The following is a 19,588-nucleotide window of genomic DNA, read 5'->3' on the forward strand; positions in this document are numbered from 1 at the left end:
TCCTGCTCTTTATCTCATTCATGACCTGCTGTCCCACTAACTGAGGATCCTTTGGGCACTTAGAATGGAGCCTCCTAAAATGGAAAGCAAGCCACCCTTTCATTCCTTGGCATGGTTTAGGGGAACCAGCTTTCTATCTCTCCCCTACTTCCCTGAAGATATCGATGGAAAGTTAAGTTACCATTTAAAATTTTTTCTTCATTTTTAAACTTTTTATTTATTTTAAATTTTAAAACAAAATCTTTACAATAAATCCTAACATTGTGTTCAAAGCTGCCCATCTTTGCTTTCCTTCCTTAGGTTTCTTTTTTTCTCTGCATGCAGTTTTTACATAATTTTTCCTTCATTCCTCCCCAAGCACTCGATCCTTCTGTAAGTGCCCAGAGCCAGTGGTATCCCTGCCTCTGCACTTACCAGGCATGTGTTGGTTTCCACTTGGGCAGGGCTGCCTCTCAGCAGCACAGCTGGCCCCAGCACCCTCATGAACAGAGGTTCCCTCAGGCTTCCCCGACCTCACCTTCCCCAAACTGTCTGGGAAATGAAGCTTCCTGGGGCTCAGCCAAGACTACCTCCCAGCCCAGCTACCAGGGCTCACTGCTTGCTGTTTCAGCAGAGCTTGCCTGGAGCTGTTTTCATTTCACGCTGACCAAACATCCATGTGAGGTCCACCCTTCACATGTTCTCTGGTCCTTCCAAGAGGTCCAAAGCTCTGCCCGCACTTTTGTTCATTTTTTTGTCATTCTATGTTCTCCCAGAGTTACCATTTTATCTTATTTGTAGGGGAAACCTGAAGAGCTTGGAATTTTCTGAGCTAATCTGCCATCTTCCCAGAATCCTCCTTATCATCTTTTTCAAATGCTTCTATGAAATGGAGGCAAATTCTATTCCATGCATTGACTTCAGTAAGAAATCTAGAAACTCCACCGAAGAGCAACTTGAATTAATCTGGCTTTCAGAGTCCTTCTCCTTGTGTGATGAAGAGGGAGACATCAACTGACCTCCTGTGGCTTCTGTCAAGACTTTTATTCCATCCTCTGCAAGAGTTCTCTCAATAACTCTATTTGATCTTCTATACAACTGTCCTGGGAAGGAGACGACAAGATGGGAGAAAGAGAAGAGTAGACAATTCATGGATGAAGAGGAAGCTCTGGAGATATGAAAATATAAAAGGGCGTCAACATTAAAGGGAGAGAACGAGAAAAGTCCCCCTATTGGAGCTGTGGCAATAGGAATTGAGAGAAGATTTCAGGTGAGGGGTGCTGGACTGGATTTTTGTTGTGAGTTTTTGATCACTAATACTCAGTAAGACTTCATGACTCTATTTGGAATTTCTAGGAACAATCCTAGATTAGTTTGCCATCGACTTCTCCTGCTTCTTTTACTGATGAAGAACTAAAGCAAATCCACTTTCTGTGGATCATGTAGCTGCTAAGTATCTAAGGTGAGATCTGTACTTTGGAAGATGAATGTTCCTGACTTCAAGCCTGGAATTTGAACTCAGGAAGGAGCATTCTTTAGACTCCAGGCCCGGCACTCTATCACATCATAGAAGTCTGTGAAGTGACTGGAAAGAAGGTATTTCGCTTTACCCAGAATCCTTTGTCACCTATTGTTTTTAAGAAGCATTTAGAGCAGGTAAAAGGTGAAGATGTTTACATGGGCTATTGCTTTCTTCCAAGGTCTCTAGACTGAAGGAAAAGCAGAGTCATATACTGTCTAACTGGGCAAAAGAGTGAATCTTAATTATTTTGTTGTCAACTTGAGATAAGTGAAGCATCCAAAGTAGTGGATAATTGGCTGGGCTAATCTTTATAATCCAGGGAGAGCCAGTTTGAGGAGCTCAGGATTTCTCTGGTTTAAAGGAAACTGTCATTGACAAAAAGAGTAAGATCTAGAAGTGACACTCTGAGTGCCTGGTAATGTAGAAGAAAAATAAGATGGATGGGGTTTAAGAGCAAGGACAAGTAGAATTTCTCCTCAGCAAATCTTTGATTTGTCTTTGTCAGGATCCTCAGGCCATGACCACACTTTTTATTTTTATTCCTCTCTTTTTCTCTTTTTCCTTTCAGGAGACACCTTGTTTTTCAGAGCTAAGGCCCAGCAAGCAAATTTTGTGCTGACCTTAGGACAAAACAATCCTTTCGCCTCACCCTCTGGATGAATTCTGTGGAAGCTAAATCACAGAACTGATGTTTTCGGAGCTTGGGCTAACACCAGCAGGCCTGGTCATAAAGCCCTGTTATCAATGAATCTTTTTTTTTTTTTTTAACCTAAGCAACTTTGCTTCACGCTGGTATTTTGTCTCACCATTGTATGTTTCTTTCATGTCCCTGTACTCCACTTGCTCCTCTGTTCTGTGGGTAGAAACCAGCTTTGCCATTGGCCCTCACTTAGGATCATGGTCCCAGTCCCACACCTCTTAGTTCTTATATATAATTATGGCTCCTGGTCACCTGTGTGACAGTCGGTGTGAGGGGAGCCAGCTGGGCATGTGGCAGTGATGGCAGAGTTATACCCTCCCAGGCATGTTCCATATTTATCATGATGTACAAAAACCAGCTGATTGTCATATAATTAATCAATTTTCCAACCATGGGTATGTTGTAGATTTTGGCCTTCAGTGGAACTACCCTCAAGCCACTACACAAGTGGATAGTCAGAATCCACGTGCAGGAGTTCCTACTGTCTCCAGAGACCATCCCTCCCCACCAGAAGGTGCACTACTTACAAATGTGTAATCTACGCTTTTTTGATCCTTAGGTTTCCAAGTTGAGGTTTAAAGCTGTGGCTTAAATTTCATTCAAAATTATCCAAAAATGCAAATCTTATTTGTCTATTTTAAATTCACTCCCTATGAATTGCATACTTTGTTTTGTAATGGGAATGTGACTTAAGTACAGAAAGAGAACTGCAACAGTTTTAAAAATGAAATTCTAAAGACTCTTCCAATGAGCAAGCTTTAGTGAAAGTGCTGTATGTGAGCAATCTCTGTTTTCCCATTCTTTCTTCCATCCCTCTGCTCCCAGTTTCTACTGATAGATGAGGGGAAGGAAAAAACTTGAAACAAGAGGAGGAAAATGGCAAGAAGGTACCATAACTTTTGACTCAGTCTCAATGCTGCTGAGGTGATCATGCCTTGACCAGTTTGGTTTATTCTTATCTGAGTCTGGTCCCAGCTTTGCTCCATGTAAACTTGACTCATCTTGTTTTGATGTGCTCTGAGCTCAGAGCTCCAAGCCACCTAAACCCACCCTCAACAGTTCTTCATGAATGGAACAAGCCTGTTACTCTCCTGATTACAGGGAGAATCTCAGATCACAGCTAAATTGAGGGCTACATCTCAAACAGGACAAGTCTCTCTTCTCTGGAAGACTAGATCACTTTTGTTTCCAAAGAAAAAATTAGCTACATGCAGAGAAGATGCCTCTCTGAGGGAGCCATTAGAAAAGAGAAAGGAGCTTAACTCGAATTTTATTTCAGAAGGGAGAAAAGGTAGACTGAAGGCAGCTGGAGGTACAGATGCAGAGCAGGAAAGGGAAGATACAGTCACCTTGAGAAAGCAGGAAAAAAATCCTGGAGTGACTGAAAATAGGCTGGGGGAGCTGAACCCACACTATGGGGGCAGTGTGTAAACCCATCTCAAGCCTCCCCTCTTCCTGGCCAAGCACATCTTTGTCTGCTTCCTATGAGTATCTGATTTCCACACATGCCTACAGGCTGTACCTTAACTACATCACTCCTGCATTTCATTTATCTCAGCTGAAGGTGATCCAAAGGTAGAGGAGACTGCTGCACGCTTCCTGAAATGACTTGCAGATAGAGAGTTTGTCAGATGCCAGATGAAGGACATTTAGGATCAGAAACAGCTAGACAGGGTGGGAGACCCTAGGGGTGTGGTCCACTTCACTTTGATTTCACCTTTAGAAATTTAAAGAATCAGACAAAAGTCTCCAGTGTTTTGGGCTGAAGCTTCATGTGGGTTTTCTGGAATGTCATGGATGAATGGCCCAGGTAGGAAAAGCTTGGAGGGATTTTATTCTCTATTGGGACTGATGAGACTAATATTCTCTTTAAGTGTATAAGTTTGTTCCAGCTGCTCCTCTTCCTAGGCAGCTAGTTACTGTAGTGGGTAGATTGCTACATGAAGTCCCCAATTCAATTATCACCTCTCATATTTACTAGATACAAAGTTGCTTAGCCTCAGTTTCTTTAACTGTAATGTGAGGATAACAGTAACATGTTCCTCTCAGGGTAATTGTAAGAATCAAAATGAGGTCATATTTGTTAAATAAAATATTAGTGTTTAGTACATAACAGGTACCACATAAACCACCTGGCTCCTCCTGCCATCTACCTGTCCATCCTGCCAAAGCTAAGCTCATCAGCTTCATTCTCATGAATTTTCTGGGCTCCTGCACATCTCCATGCCCTTACTCCAAAAATCTCCTTCATGTCTCATCCATGCATCCCTTTCTCATGGTTCTCCCCACACTAAAGAAATAGGTATCTCCAGAGTCACCAATGACTACAGCTTTTTCTATTCATGTACTTCATGATCATGGGCTCTCTGAGGTGCATTATACTGTGAGTACTGGGGAGAATACTTCTACAGTTTGAATAGAGACTGAGAAATTCTATACTGCTAAATCCAAGAAGGCACCCAGCATTTAAAGTATTGATGTATCAGAATGGGCATAGAATGCATAAGCTTGCATAACAAAGAAGTGAACCTGACATCCTAGGATAGGCTGCAAATTTGCCCTGAAATGTATCCCTTTCCCTTAAACGCGTAACTACTCCTCTGGACTTGAGAATAATCCTCATATAGTTTATTCAGAATAAATGGTAGAGGTCAGAGGGTATGTGTGTGTGTGTGTGTGTGTGTGTGTGTGTGTGTGTGTGTAATAGTAATGTATATTAAATAGACATAGGTACAGATAGGTGGTGCAGTAGATAGAGCACCAGCCCTAAAGTTTGGAGAATCTGAGTGCAAATCTGGCCTCAAGACACTTAACCTAGCTAAGTGACCTTGGGCAAGTCACTAAACCCCAATTGCCTTAGCAAAAAAAAAAAAAAAAAAGAAGAAGAAGGCATAAATACTAGAGAAAAATCATGAATTAGAGGGAGAATCAGATGGTAGAGAGCATTTGGCAAATATCCAAGAAGGGTGAATTTCTGTTATTATGGGATCTCAGTTCATCCACAATAGGAAAAAATAGATGAGGTTTTTTTTAATTGTTAAGTTGGCATGGAAGCTCAACCCTAGGATGAAGGGGATTTTCTTTTATTCAAATAATATGTCACACTTGCCCTTTGAAAAGTAGAGAAAGGAAACATTTTTAAGGATTTCCATAATGAATTTCCCATTCTTTCACTTGGAGAGGACCCAACTAGGAAAACTACTAATCTACACCTGATTCTCCCCAATGACCAGGCAGATTGGTGAGAAGTGATCAAGCCATCTTCATACTTGTAAAAGGAAAGGGTGGGAAATCCAGCTGTCATCTGGCCTGATGTCTAGATTGGGGAAGAGCAGATTTCAGAGAACTCAGATAATGAATAGACAACTCCTTTGGGAGTGTTGTTGCCAATCAAACTGCTAATCAGAGAAGCCCAAAGAGTCCCCCCAAAATCTTCTTGTGTGAAGAATTATGTGAATCAGCAGCAGTGTGGAATCTAGTTCTACATCTCAGCTCCATGCTCAGGATGACTTGGTTCTGTTTGACACAGATTAGAAAGGTCTCAAAATCACTCCCATTTCCCCTGTGTTGTGTACGTAACTCAATACAAAATCTCAGTGGATTTTCCCTGTCCAGACTTTACGACCTTCCCTGTGTGAAAAGACTTTCCCTTAAAGCTTACATGTTCCTCTGTCCTTTCCATCCTGCTTCATTTTGTCCAATGGTGCTGTGCCTCCCAGACAAGCCAATTTTTATGAAGATTAATCAAGGCTTAGGATCATGACTAACAAATCAGCAGCCACATCTATAGCCCATGGACTTGAGTTGGGAAATACAGAAAGTAAAGCCTGAATGTAGAATTGGGTTCCTCTTTCCTTTTCACTGGTACCTGGGTTTTTCTCTTTGAAACTAAGTGGGAGATAAAGGAAATCGCTATTTTTCTCTATGAACAAAAGTAAAATAAAATCCTTATCATAGAGAAATCCCCTAAGGAAAAAATTAGTTTGAGAAGAATGAAAAAAGTTAGCTTCAAAGACAACTGAAAAAAGAGACTCAGATGGTACAAGGAAGATCGAACCACATAAGGACGGATGTGAACTGGTAGAACAATGGCCTAGGAGAGTTGGACAGCCCATCTTTAGGCATGGAATTAACCAATTTAAGGCTAGTCTCTGAATTCACTGCCAGGTTCCTGTGACTTCCATTAAAAGTCTAAACTTTGAACCTTCTCATTCCTTTATTTGGTTCAGTTCAATTTCTTTTTTTTATTTTAATTTTTTTATAATAACTTTTTATTGACAGAATCCATGCCAGGGTAATTTTTTTTTTTACAACATTATCCCTTGTCCTCACTTCTGTTCCGATTTTTCCCCTCCCTCCCTCCATCCCCTCCCCCAGATGGCAAGCAGTCCTTTACATGTTAAATATGTCACAGTATATCCTAGATACAATATATGTGTGCAGAACCGAACAGTTCTCTTGTTGACAGGGAGAATTGGATTCAGAAGGTAGAAATAACGCGGGAAGAAAAACAAAAATGCAAATAGTTCACATTCAATTTCCCAGTGTTCTTTCTTTGGATGTAGCTGCTTCTGTCCATCATTGATCAATTGAAACTGAGTTAGGTCTCTTTGTCAAAGAAATCCACTTCCATCAGAATACATCCTCATACAGTATCGTTGTTGAAGTGTATAATGAGAGAGAGACAGAGACAGAGACAGAGACAGACAGAAAGTGAGAGAGAGACAGAGACAGAGAGACAGAGAGATAGAGAAGTACAAAGAGGATTATCTCAAATCCATTCCCCTAATCAAATGGGGAATTCTTCAATGAAAAGGGCTGTAGCAGCCACTGCTCTGAGGTAGGAGAGCCAGCAATTGGGCTTGGACCAGCTCCAAGGGCCTGAGTTAAAGCCCCAGCTCTGGCCCACCTTTCATCTCCATACAGAGAGATGGGCTATTCTACATTAGGGAGAGCCAGGGCAGGGGCAGAAGTCCATTTGGCTTTTAGGGTAAAATTGTGGGTTTTTATGGCTGCATCTGAGAAAGCCTCTTGGGTGGGGCTGCAGATCAAGAGAAGACTGCAGCTGAGGGGCTCCAAATCCCTTAACGCTTTAGTCAGTGCTAAAAGTTTGAGCTGAAGAAATTTCTCAATCGGCAAGAAGGCTGATGTGGTTCACCCAGGGATTCTGGGAGGAAATCTAGAGGAAAGAGGAATCTAGATTTCAGAGGGAACATGGGAGGGCCTTGAAAGCAGCACAAAAAGAAAAAATCTGAAGGTCTGAGAAGAGAAAATTGGGTCCCCAGTTTCATTATGAAATCATGTCTCTATAAGAGCAGTACAGGAGAGAATGATAAGAAATGAATGTTTAACTAACAGGTCACCAAACAGACAGGGCAGAAGGGAGGTCCCAAAACAGTTCTTAAGTTTCCCTTCAGTCCCCATGCTATAAAGGGCAGGACAAGTAAGGTCAGAGTGCCAGAGAGAGAAGGAAAAAGATCCCTCAGCAAACAGAACTTCAGAGGCCTTACATGCCTTACTGGCCACATGATGGGATAGCCAGGGTTCTGCTGTGGTGGTGGAGCGAGAGGGAACAAGCCCCAAACTCCTGCTGGAGGTCGGGGCACTGGGGGCAGCTCGTCCCCTGCAGGCAGTCCCTCCTCCAGTGCCCCTCCTAGTTACACTCAGGGCAAGGACAGGGAGTTTCCTTGGCCCTCTGGCCCTGTCCATGACACCTGAAGCAGGAACCCCTGGGTTTCCCAGAAATGTCAACAGCCACGAGGAGGCACTGTTCCCCATGTCTCCCTGTAAGGCTGCTGTCCCATGCTGCAGTTTGATCTCTGTTTCCAGCAGAGAGGTGGGAGTTTGGGCCCAGAATTGGCTTCTTCAGCTTCCTCCTTGTGTCTGAGGCAGATTGTTTAATAGTAACAACTCCCCAGGACAGATCAAGGAGGGCCTTGGCCTTGGAGCCCTCACAAAGCTGGGTAGGGACCTCGGAGCAATGGCCAAGTTTCTCCTTAGTCTGGGAGAGATTTTCATTGGAAGAGGTGGCTCTGCTCTGAGTGTTTCTCCCTGAGAGTCTGTAGCTTCTCCCAGGGGACAGTTAGAATCAGGATCCTGAGGAGGAGAGAAAGGCCTGGGAGTCTCAGGATCTGGTCCAGGAGAGGGGGACAGAGTTAAGGAGACATTGCCAGAGACAAGGTCCTGTCTTTGGGAAGAGGTGATTCAGAGACGGATTCACAGGGATTTTGTGTCCCTAGAGGAGTAGGAAGGAGGGAGTTATTTAAAAAAGTTAGTATCTAATTTTGAGTTTCCCACAGCAAACTGAAGCAGCATCCTGCAGCGTTGTTTTAATTTAAAGGTTTTTTTTTTTTTTTTAGTTTTGAGATCTTTTAGGCTGAATTTGTTTCTCTTTAAGAAAAAGCCTAAGGCATTGATCCACACTTAACACCTTACACCAAGATAAGGTCAAAATGGGTTCATGACCTAGGCATAAAGAATGAGATTATAAATAAATTGGAAGAGCATAGGATAGTTTACCTCGCAGACCTGTGGAAAAGGGAGGAATTTATGACCAAAGAAGAACTAGAGATCACTATTGACCACAACATAGAAAATTTTGATTATATCAAATTGAAAAGTTTTTGTACAAACAAAACAAATGTAGACAAGATTAGAAGGGAAACAATAAACTGGGAAAACATTTTTACAATCAAAGGTTCTGATAAAGGCCTCATTTCCAAAATATATAGAGAATTGACTTTAATTTATAAGAAATCAAACCATTCTCCAATTGATAAATGATCAAATGATATGAACAGACAATTTTCAGATGAAGAAATTGAAACTATTTCTAGCCATATGAAAGATGCTCCAAGTCATTATTATATATCAGAGAAATGCAAATTAAAACAACTCTTGAGATACCACTACACACCTGTCAGATTGGCTAGAGTGACAGGGAAAGATAATGGGGAATGTTGGAGGGGATGTGGGAAAATAGGGACACTGATACATTGTTGGTGGAATTGTGAATGTATCCAGCCATTCTTGAGAGCAATTTGGAACTATGTTCAAAAAGTTTTTTTTTTAATTTTATTTTATTTAATAATAACTTTGTATTGACAGAATCCATGCCAGGATAATTTTTACACGACATTATCCCTTGCAATCACTTATGTTTCATTTTTTCCCCTCCCTCCCTCCTCCCCCCCCCCAGGATGGCAAGCAGTCCTATATATGTTAAATATGTTGCAGTATATCTAGATACAATACATATTTGCAGAACCGAACAGTTCTCTTGTTGCACAGGGAGAATTGGATTCAGAAGGTATAAATAACCCGGGAAGAAAAACAAAAATGCAAATAGTTCACATTCATTTCCCAGTATTCCTTCTTTGGGTGTAGCTGTTTCTGTCCATCATTTCTCCAATGAAACTCAGTTAAGTCTCTTTGTCAGAGAAATCCACTTCCATCAGAATACATCCTCATACAATATCGTTGTCGAAGTATATAATGATCTCCTGGTTCTGCTCATCTCACTTAGCATCAGTCCATATAGGTCTCTCCAAGCCTCTCTGTATTCATCCTGCTGGTCATTCCTTACAGAGCAATAATATTCCATAACATTCATATACCACAATTTACCCAGCCATTCTCCAATTGATGGGCATCCATTCATTTTCCAGTTTCTAGCCACTACAAACAGGGCTGCTACAAACATTTTGGCACATACAGGTCCCCTTCCCTTTTTTAGTATCTCTTTGGGGTATAAGCCCAATAGAAACACTGCTGGATCAAAGGGTATGCACAGTTTGATAACTTTTTGGGCATAATTCCAGATCGCTCTCCAGAATGGCTGGATTCGTTCACAACTCCACCAACAATGCATCAGTGTCCCCGTTTTCCCGCATCCCCTCCAACATTCATCATTATTTTTTCCTGTCATCTTAGCCAATCTGACAGGTGTGTAGTGGTATCTCAGAGTTGTCTTAATTTGCATTTCTCTGATCAATAGTGATTTGGAACACTCTTTCATGTGAGTGGTAATAGTTTCAATTTCTTCATCTGAAAATTGTCTGTTCATATCCTTTGTATGTTCAAAAAGTTATCAAGCTGTGCATACCCTTTGATCCAGCAGTTTTTCTACTGGGCTTATACCCCAAAGAGATACTAAAGAAGGGAAAGGGACCTGTATGTGCCAAAATGTTTGTGGCAGCCTTGTTTGTAGTGGCTAGAAGCTGGAAAATGAATAGATGCCCATCAATTGGAGAATGGTTGAGTAAATTGTGGTATATGAACGTTATGGAATATTATTGTTCTGTAAGGAATGACCAGCAGGATGAATACAGAGAGGACTGGCGAGACTTACATGAACTGATGCTAAGTGAAATGAGCAGAACCAGGAGATCATGATATACCTCAACAACGCTACTGTTTGAGGATGTATTCTGATGGAAGTGGATCTCTTTGCTAAAGAGAGCTAATTCAGTTTCAATGGATCAAGGATGGACATAAGCAGCTACACCCAAAGAAAGAACACTGGGAGATGAATATAAACTGCTTGCATTTGCGTTTTTCTTCCCTGATTATTTCTACCTTCTGAATCCAATTCTCCCTGTGCAACAAGAGAACTGTTCGGTTCTGCACACATATATTGTATCTATTCAACATGTAAAGGACTGCTTGCCCTCTGGGGGAGGGGGTGAAGGGAGGGAGGGGAAAAATCGGAACAGAAGTGAGCACAAGGGATAATGCTGTAAAAAATTACCCTGGCATGGGTTCTAGCAATAAAAAGTTATTAAAAATAAAGAAATAAAAAATAAAAAAAAGAAAAAAGAAACAGCCGAAGGGAGAATGCTTAGGAATAGACACAGCAATAGATCGTCCCATTTTTTGCCACAGATCTTAGGTTTTCTGCATTCTATAGCACTCCATCCTCCCATGCATCCCTGGGGAGGGAGAGAGGTGAGAGAAGTTCCGTGATTAAGGGTAGGAATTTCAAGTCCAGTCTTCTCCAGTCAAGGAAGTCTGCTTGAGCATAGAGCTCCTGACAGCCCAAATCTTCCTGGGTATTTGGGTCTCCAGCTATAGAATAGACAAAAGCCAGAGAAGTCTTACCACGGCCAAAAATTTTGGGGATCCCTGTACAGCCACCAAATGTTGAGGGGTAAGAAATGAGGGTTGAGAGATCCCCTGGCCAGGTGGCAGCTTTGCAAAAGAATTCACAAGCTTTGGAAAAGAATGAATATAGGTGAGACTTGTGGCAAAAAAAAGGGCTTATTACACTGAGAAAACTTTCTCAGCAGGCTAACTCCTGTTAGGACTTTTTAGAGAGGGTCAGGCCCACGGTCTTTGATTATATTGGGTTTTGGGGCCCAAAGCCAGGGGGCCAATCTCCAGATGAATTTGAGGAACTGATTTTCAACTGAATAAAGGGATCACCCCTTATGCCCCAGGCCAAGATCTCCAATGGAATTGTGGGTGGAGATGCTATGGGAGTTTCCCCTATAAACAGGAGAGTGGGGCCCCTCCTAAGATGCAAGAGGAGTTGAGATTCTAACCCAGGTTCACCCTTCCCCAAAAGATCACAGTTTTCATCAGTCACCAATTTCATCAATAAAAAATTAGTTTTATTAGATTCATATTATTAAGAGGGGGGAGGACATTATAATTCTGAGCAGACTCCAAAACTATGAGGAGAGCAGAATGTTCGGCTTCTTGACGCCTATATCTTATTCCCCTTCTTTGTAGGAATTGAAGTCTTGCTTTGAAAAGAGTGGACAGAGGAGACTCCAGAGAGATCTTTATGGCCCCCGGCATGAATGGGTAAAATAAAAGTAGATAAAAATCTGATTTAAATGCATGGGCAGAGAAAATTGATCCAGAGTGCGAATTTTTTTTTTCTGAGGCAATTAGGGTTAAATAACTTGCCCAAGGTCACACAACAAGAAAATATGAAATGTCTGAGCCTAGATTTGCACTCAGGTCCTCCTGACTCCAGGACAGCTGCCTCGTGCCATCTGACTGCTGGGAGAGTGTGAATTTTAATCTGGAGCCATTGATGGATTTCATTAACCTGTTTCCTGATCTTCTTGTGCTCTTGTTCCCAAGTGTCATTGACTGCTGTGGAATATTGAGCCAGGGAGAAAGGACAGAAAGAATCTCTGGCTAGAAGTTTCTACTTTCTCTTTGGTTCTTGCTCAGTTGGGAGTCAGATGGAATAGGAATGGGAGAGTGCCTCAGGCCCAGGGCATTGTGGGCTGACCCAGTCTGAGCCAGTGGTTCTTTCTTTGATGATTCTGCTCATGGCTGAAGAGGAGCAAGAGTCCCCTGAGCCCCGAGTCCCTTTTATCTCATCAGCCCCAGAGACCCTGCCCCTGAGCAGGCCCCCAGCAGCTGCTGCAGCAGAGGAAGGAGGGGAGGCAGCTGGGCCTCCCTGAGCAGCCAGCCCAGGCCTGGGGAGGTTTTTGTTCAGGGCTGTAACACTGTGGGAGGAAGATAAGATGCTTGAGCACAGTAATATTCTGCCCCATCTTCAGCCTCCACACTGCTGATTGTGAGGGTGAAATCCTTCTCAGCACCACTGCCACTGAAGCGGGCGGGGACTCCTGAGTGCAGGTTGGAAACCTGGTAAATGAGCATCCTAGGAGACTGGCCGGGTTTCTGTTGGAGCCAGTATAGGTAAGTCTTTCCATCAGTGTATAAGACACTCTGACTGGCCTTGCAGCTGATGGTGACTCTCTCTCCCGGGCTCACAGACACCGAGGCAGGAGACTGGGTCAGCACAATTTCTCCCCTGGAAACTAAGAACAGAAATTAATGATCAACCAACATGAAATAAACAGAGCAGAATTTCCTTTCATTTTGATTCTTGGCCCAGAGACTCCCTGGGTCTGAAAATTCCCCTGATCTCCCAGAAATCCTCATTCCCCCTTGGACTGTACTGGCTCCTGTCCCCAGAGATTCTGAGCTTCCTGGAATTCCCGCATCTCATGTCACGTTGCCCGTCTGCATGTTTTGTTGTCTCATGTTCTCACCTGGGACCCAAAGCATCAGGAGCCCACAGAGAAGCTGGGACAGAGACTCCATTTTTCAGTGACTCCTTCCCTGTGGCTGCTCTGCCCCCAGGCCCAGTTTATCTCCCTGTGTCTGCAGGCCCTCCCCCTGGGGATCTCTTTATGCAAAGCAGCTGGGAGGTGTGGGGGTTCTGGGAGCAGAAGTGGCTGACTCCAGCTCAGGGGAAGAACTGAGACCTTCAGACCTTGAATATGTCCCTGATTCTTGGACAACTGTGGGATAAGTGCTCCCACAAAGCCTAGTTATCCTTGGTTTTTTGTTTGTTTGTTTGTTTAATTTTTTTTGTTTTATTCAGTTTTATTTTTTTTAAAGTTAAAAAATACTCCTTTATAATTAACCCTCCACATTGTGTTCAGAGCTGCCCATCTTTGCTTTGCTTCCTTGTGTGTTTCTCTTGTTCTCTGCATGCACTTTTTACATTATTTTCCCCTGATTCCTCCCCAGGGACTCCATCCTTCTGTAAGTGCCCACAGCCAGCAGTGTCCCTGCCCCTCTACCTCTGCCCTCACCAGGCATGTGCTGCTTTCCCCTTGGGCGGGGCTGCCTCTCAGCAGCACAGTTGGCCCCAGCACCCTCATAAACAGAGGTTCCCTCAGCCTTCCCCAACCTCACACTCCCCACACTGTCTGGGAGATGAAGCTTCCTGGGCTCAGCCAAGGCTACCTCCCGGCCTAGCTACCACAGGGCTCACTGCTTGCTGTTTCAGCAGAATATGCCTGGGATGTTTACCCTTCACCCTGACCAAACCTCCATGTGAGCTCCGCCCTTCACATGCTCTCTGGTCCTTCCAGCAGGACCACTGCTCTGCCTGCCCTTTTGTTCATTTTTGATTTGCACCCAGAGGTGCTGTTTTATCCTGTTTGTGGAGGAAACCTTAAGGGCATTTTTTCAAGTGCTTCTGTGAAACAGAGGCAAATTCTTTCCCAAACATCGGCTTCTGTCAGAAATGTAGAAACTGCCAAAGAGGAATTTGAATTAGCCTGTCACTGAGGTTATCGCACTATAACCCTAATCCAAGAAGGCGCCAGCATTTAAAGTCCTGGCCCATCTGAACGGGCACAAAACGCACAGGCTTGCACAACAAAGTAAACCTGACATCCTGGAACAGGCCGCAAGTTTGATCTGAAATGTATCCCTTCCCCTTAAAAGGGTAACTCACCCTCTAGAGTAGAGAATAATAGTCATAAAATGTATTCAACATAAACGATAGAGGTCGGAGGATGTGTGTGTGTAATAGTAATGTATATTAAAAAGACATAGGTGCAGGGAGGTGGGGCAGTGGGTAGAGCACCAGCCCTGAAGTCAGTAAGACCTGAGTTCAAATCTGACCTCAGACATTTAACACTTCCTAGCTGCGTGACCCTGGACAAGTCACTAAACCCCAATTGCAGAAGAAGAAGAAGAAGAAGAAGAAGAAGAAGAAGAAGAAGAAGAAGAAGAAGAAGAAGAAGAAGAAGAAGAAGAAGAAGAAGAAGAAGAAGACGGCATAAACACAAGAGGGCAAGCATTAATTAGAGGGAGAATCATGATGGTGGAGAGCATTTGGCAAATAGCCAAGAAGAGTGAAATATTGTTATTATGGGATGGCAGTTCACCCACAATAAGAAAAAATAGATGAATTTTTTTTTTAATTGTTAGGTGTGGAAGGTGTGTTAGGTGCATTGTGTGGAAGAGAGAGATAAGATGAAGAACTTACTGGAATGGATGACTTCTTTTTTTGTGTTTTATTTTCATTATTTCCATGTTTCCCCTTTGATCTGTATAATATGTACAGGCCCATATTTACTTTAGCCTTTGCCAGCTATAACCATGTTTACTTAACCTGAGCTGATGACATTCATCAGTATTTAAAATTTATCATTATTTAGTCTATTAGCTGGACCACTGCTTGATAAAGTCTGAAGACCTGATTTTCTGTTTCCTAGAAATCAGGTGATTTTGGGGAAACAAAAACCCTCCATTCCAATGTCTCTGGATAGCAACAAGCAATGATTAGATGCCTCCCCCTCCCCTTCTCCATGCTCTCTTACTTGTGATGTAATTTCTTGTACAAAAGCTGTGTATCTTTGCTACTTCTTTAGCCCTCCTACCACAAGGTTTCTCTTTCCCTTATCTCGTTATGGTTCGGCTCATCCTCCAGCAGTTTAATAAACAACCTTTCTGCTTCCTACTGAGGGATCTCTGAGGAGACATTTTGGGTAAGGGTCTTCTCCATTCCACTCACCATGAAAACTCAACAGTAGGATAAAGGGAATCTTCTTTTATTCAAGTAATACCTCACTCTTAACCTTTGAAAAGTAGAGAAAGGAAACATTTTTAAGGGTTTTCATAATGAATTTCCCATTCTTTCACTTGGGGAGGACCCACCTAGGACAACTACTAATCTACACCTGATTCTCCCCAATGATCAGGCAGTTTGGTGAGAAGTGATCAAGTCATCTTCAAACTTGTAAAAGGATGGGTGGGAAATCCAGCTGTCATCTGGCCTGATGTCTAGATTGGGGAAGAACAGATTTCAGAGAACTCAGATAATGAATAGTCAATTCCTTGGGGGAGTGTTGTTGCCATCCAAACTGCTAATCAAAGAAGGTCAAAGAGCCCCTAAAGAATCTTCTTGTGTGAAGAAGAATTGTGTGAATCAGCACTAGTGTTGAACCTTATTCTGCATCTCAGCTCCCTGCTCAGGATGACTTGGCTCTGTTTGACATAGATTAGAAACAGTTCAAAATCAATCCCAGTTCTCTTGTGTTGGTTACCTAACTCAATCCAAAATCCCAGTGGATTTTCCCTGTCCAGACTTCACGACCTTCTCTGTGTGAAAAGATCTTCCCTTAAAGCTTACATGTTCCAGACAATTCTCAGACGAAGAAATTGAAACTATTTATAGACATATGAAAATATGCTCCAAATCCTTATTAATCAGAGAAATGCAAATTAAGACAACTCTGAGATACGGCTACACACCTGTCAGATTGGCTAGAATGACAGGGAAAGATGATGGGGAATGTTGGAGGGGATGTGGGAAAACAGGGACACTGATACATTGTTGGTGGAATTGTGAACACATCCAGCTATTCTGGAGAACGATTTGGAACTATGCCCAAAAAGTTATCAAACTGTGCATACCCTTTGATCCAGCAGTGTTTATACTGGGCTTATACCCCAAAGAGATACTAAAGAAGGAAAAGGGAGCTGTATGTGCCAAAATGTTTGTGGCAGCCCTGTTTGTAGTGGCTAGAAGCTGGAAAATGAAAGGATGTCCATCAATTGGAGAATGGTTGAGTAAATTGTGGTATATGAATGTTATGGAATATTATTGTTCTGTAAGGAACGACCAGCAGGATGAATACAGAGAGGACTGGCGAGACTTACGTGAACTGATGCTAAGTGAAATGAGCAGAACCAGGAGATCATTATATACCTCAACAACGATACTGTTTGAGGATGTATTCTGATGGAAGTGGACCTCTTCGATAAAGAGAGCTTTAATTGATCAAAGATGGACAGAAGCAGCTACACCCAGAGAAAGAACACTGGGAAATGAATATAAACTGCTTGCATTTTTGTTTTTCTTCCCAGGTTATTTATACCTTCTGAATTCAATTCTCTCTGTGCAACAAGAAAACTGTTCGGTTCTGCATACATATATTGTATCTAGGATATCCTGTAACCCATTCAACATGTAAAGGACTGCTTGACATCTGGGAGAAGGGGTGGAGGGAGGGAGGGGAAAAATCGGAACAGAAATGAATGCAAGGGATAATGCTGTAAAAAATTACCCTGGCATGCATTCTATCAATAAAAAGTTGTTAAAAAAAAAAAGCTTACATGTTCCTCTGTCCTTTCCATCCTGCTTCATTTTGTCCAGTGGTACTATGCCTCCCAGCCAAGTCAATTTTCTTTTTGTGAGGATTAATTAAGGCTTAGTATCATGACTAACAACTCAGCAGCCACATCTGTAGCCCATGGACTTGAGTTGGGAAATATAAAAAGTAAAGCCTGAATGTAGAATTGGGTTCCTCTTTCTTTTTCACTGATACCTGGGTCTTTCTCTTTGCAAACTAAGTGGGAGATAAAGGAAATTGCTATTTTTCTCTATGAACAAAAGTAAAATAAAATCATTATCAAAGAGAAATCCCCTAAGGAAAAAGTTAGTTTGAAAAGAATGAAAAAAATCAGCTTCAAAGACAACTGAAGAAAGAGACTCAGATGGTACAAGGAAGATCGAACCACATAAGGATGGATGTGGACTGGTAGAATAATGGCGTAGGAGAGTTGGACAGCCCATCGTTAAGCATGGAATTAACCAACTTAAAGCTGGTCTCTGAATTCACTCTCAGGTTTCTATGATTTCCATTAAAAGTCTAAACTTTGAACCTCCTCATTCCTTTATTTGGTTCAGTTTAATTTCAAGTGACCCAAAGACAATTGAAAATTGTGAGATTGTGGATATAAGCAGATTTACAACTAACCATGACTTGGTACTGAAAGTCTTGTCATTATATGGTGAGGGGCATGTATCATCAGGAAGAAATGTTGGATGGTCATAAAGAAGCTTAAGAGTCACTCAAGAGAGACTTAGGATATTATCTTCCTAACCTCAGAAATTTCCTAAATCAGAGGAAGGTCAACAGTATGTGGAGCTGACATTCTGTATGGGATTTTTGGAAGGTCATAAAAATGCAGGGCACAGGAGGGAAGGTATGGAGTAGTCTCAATCCTCATTGGGCTGATGAGATCACCAGCCTAAGAGTCCAAGAATCTATTTCTGATATCTCTAAGAATCACAGTGTGCTCAACCTATCTCATCTCATCTACCAAACTTAGAAGAAAAAAAACTCTTCCTCCTTGCCAAAATTAATATGTCTACTAATACTGGCATACCCCCAAATTTCTGATAATGAAATAAACATTTCCAAAGTTTTCTACAAATAATATTACCCATAAAATCTGGTTTTTGAAGAAAATAAACATAGGATGTGAAACTTCAGTTTGGCCCATCCCCTGGTTTATCATGCTCTCAGGAACCATCATTGTAAGACCTATGGAAGAAGGCAAAGTGAAAATAAAAAGTACAAAGAAAGCACCAAAGAAAAGGAGAGAAGCTGAAGATTTCTGCTATGGGTAGCTTGGGGTTTTTTGAATACAATCAATTTAACCTGTAACTTTTGAAGCTTTCCAGTTGTCTCACCTTCTTTGTGAACTTCCTAATGTTCTCAGCATGGAGAAAAATGCCGTCCACATCCAAATAAAGAACTGGTAGCCTCTGATTCATCACTCAATTTTCCTTTTATTTACTAGAAGAGATTACAGACAGAATGAAGAAGTAAAATAAGCACCAGGAGAGGTAAATAGGAAATGGATTCGGGAGGGCAATAGAGTTGGCAAGGAAAGGGGTTTGGTAGAAGGCAGTAGAGGGATATGCTTTGAGGTGTGAGGACACCATTGACTGGCACTGACTGTATGGGAGTCCACAAAAAAGGGAGTTTAACAGATTAAGGGAGGTAGACACTATATGGAGGGAGAGAAAACTTCAGCCTTTGTCCTGAAAAGGATTTAGCAAAGATCTTCATCAAAAGCACATCTTTTATGGGTGAAATATAACCCTGAGGGTTCCTCAGGGGAGGAGGGAAATAAAGGCAGAAACAAGGGTGTACATTGAGATGTTGAGACTCCTTTGAAGATAGTTGTAGAGGGCCAGATCTCTGAAAAGGTACACTTAAGATTCAGTGTGATTAATGAGATAATAATTCTCTAGCTAATGATGTAATCACTCTAAGTAAGTACATATTCTTAATGTGCTGCGGTGATGCAAAACTAAGTTCCCAGGATGAGCGTTTTATCAGTTCCTGGAAAATGGGAGAGAATAAGCTGTGTTCAGGCACATCAAAGGTTATGCACAGTTGTATAGCTTGTTGGGTATAGTTGTTAATTGTTCTTCAGAATGGTTGGATATAGTACATGGTGCATTAGTTTCATCTGAAGCCAAGAGATGGGCTTCTTAGAAAAGAGAAGTTTGAAGAATAAATCTCTTTCTTTGATAAGGGAAATGGGTTCGAGATATTACTTTTGTTTGTCCTTTCCACCCTCTCTCTCTCTCTCTCTCTCTCTCTCTTCTCTCTCTCTCTCTCTCTCTCTCTCTCTCTTTCTCTCTTTCTCTCTCCCCCCTCTCTGTATATATTTCTATGTTGACATGCAGAATGTTCCACAGCCTTTTCCCACTAAGGAATAGCAATGAGGAGTTCAGATGGAGGTGTGAGAAATGAGGGTTGAGAGATCCCCTGGCCCATGGCAGGCTCTGCAAAAGAATGTGCAAACCTGAACAAATA

The 19,588-nt window shown here is 42.1% G+C and overlaps 1 long non-coding RNA gene and 1 gene segment (V, D, J or C); one reads left to right on the forward strand and one right to left on the reverse strand.

Annotated features, from left to right (window-relative positions):
* LOC127547501 (uncharacterized) overlaps positions 1 to 12,961 on the forward strand; it is a 58,557-nt gene extending 45,596 nt beyond the window's left edge. Inside the window, exon 3 of the long non-coding RNA XR_007950195.1 lies at positions 12,864 to 12,961. This is a non-coding gene — a long non-coding RNA (uncharacterized LOC127547501). The remainder of the gene's footprint in view (positions 1 to 12,863) is intronic.
* LOC127547493 (immunoglobulin kappa variable 2-29-like) lies at positions 11,791 to 13,331 on the reverse strand. The segment is given in 2 exon segments: positions 11,791 to 12,985; positions 13,220 to 13,331. Coding segments are annotated over 2 exon segments (384 nt in total).
* Between the last annotated feature and the right edge of the window lie 6,257 nt (positions 13,332 to 19,588).

The sequence above is a fragment of the Antechinus flavipes genome, chromosome 2, assembly GCF_016432865.1.
Source record: "Antechinus flavipes isolate AdamAnt ecotype Samford, QLD, Australia chromosome 2, AdamAnt_v2, whole genome shotgun sequence".
Lineage (NCBI taxonomy): Eukaryota > Metazoa > Chordata > Mammalia > Dasyuromorphia > Dasyuridae > Antechinus > Antechinus flavipes.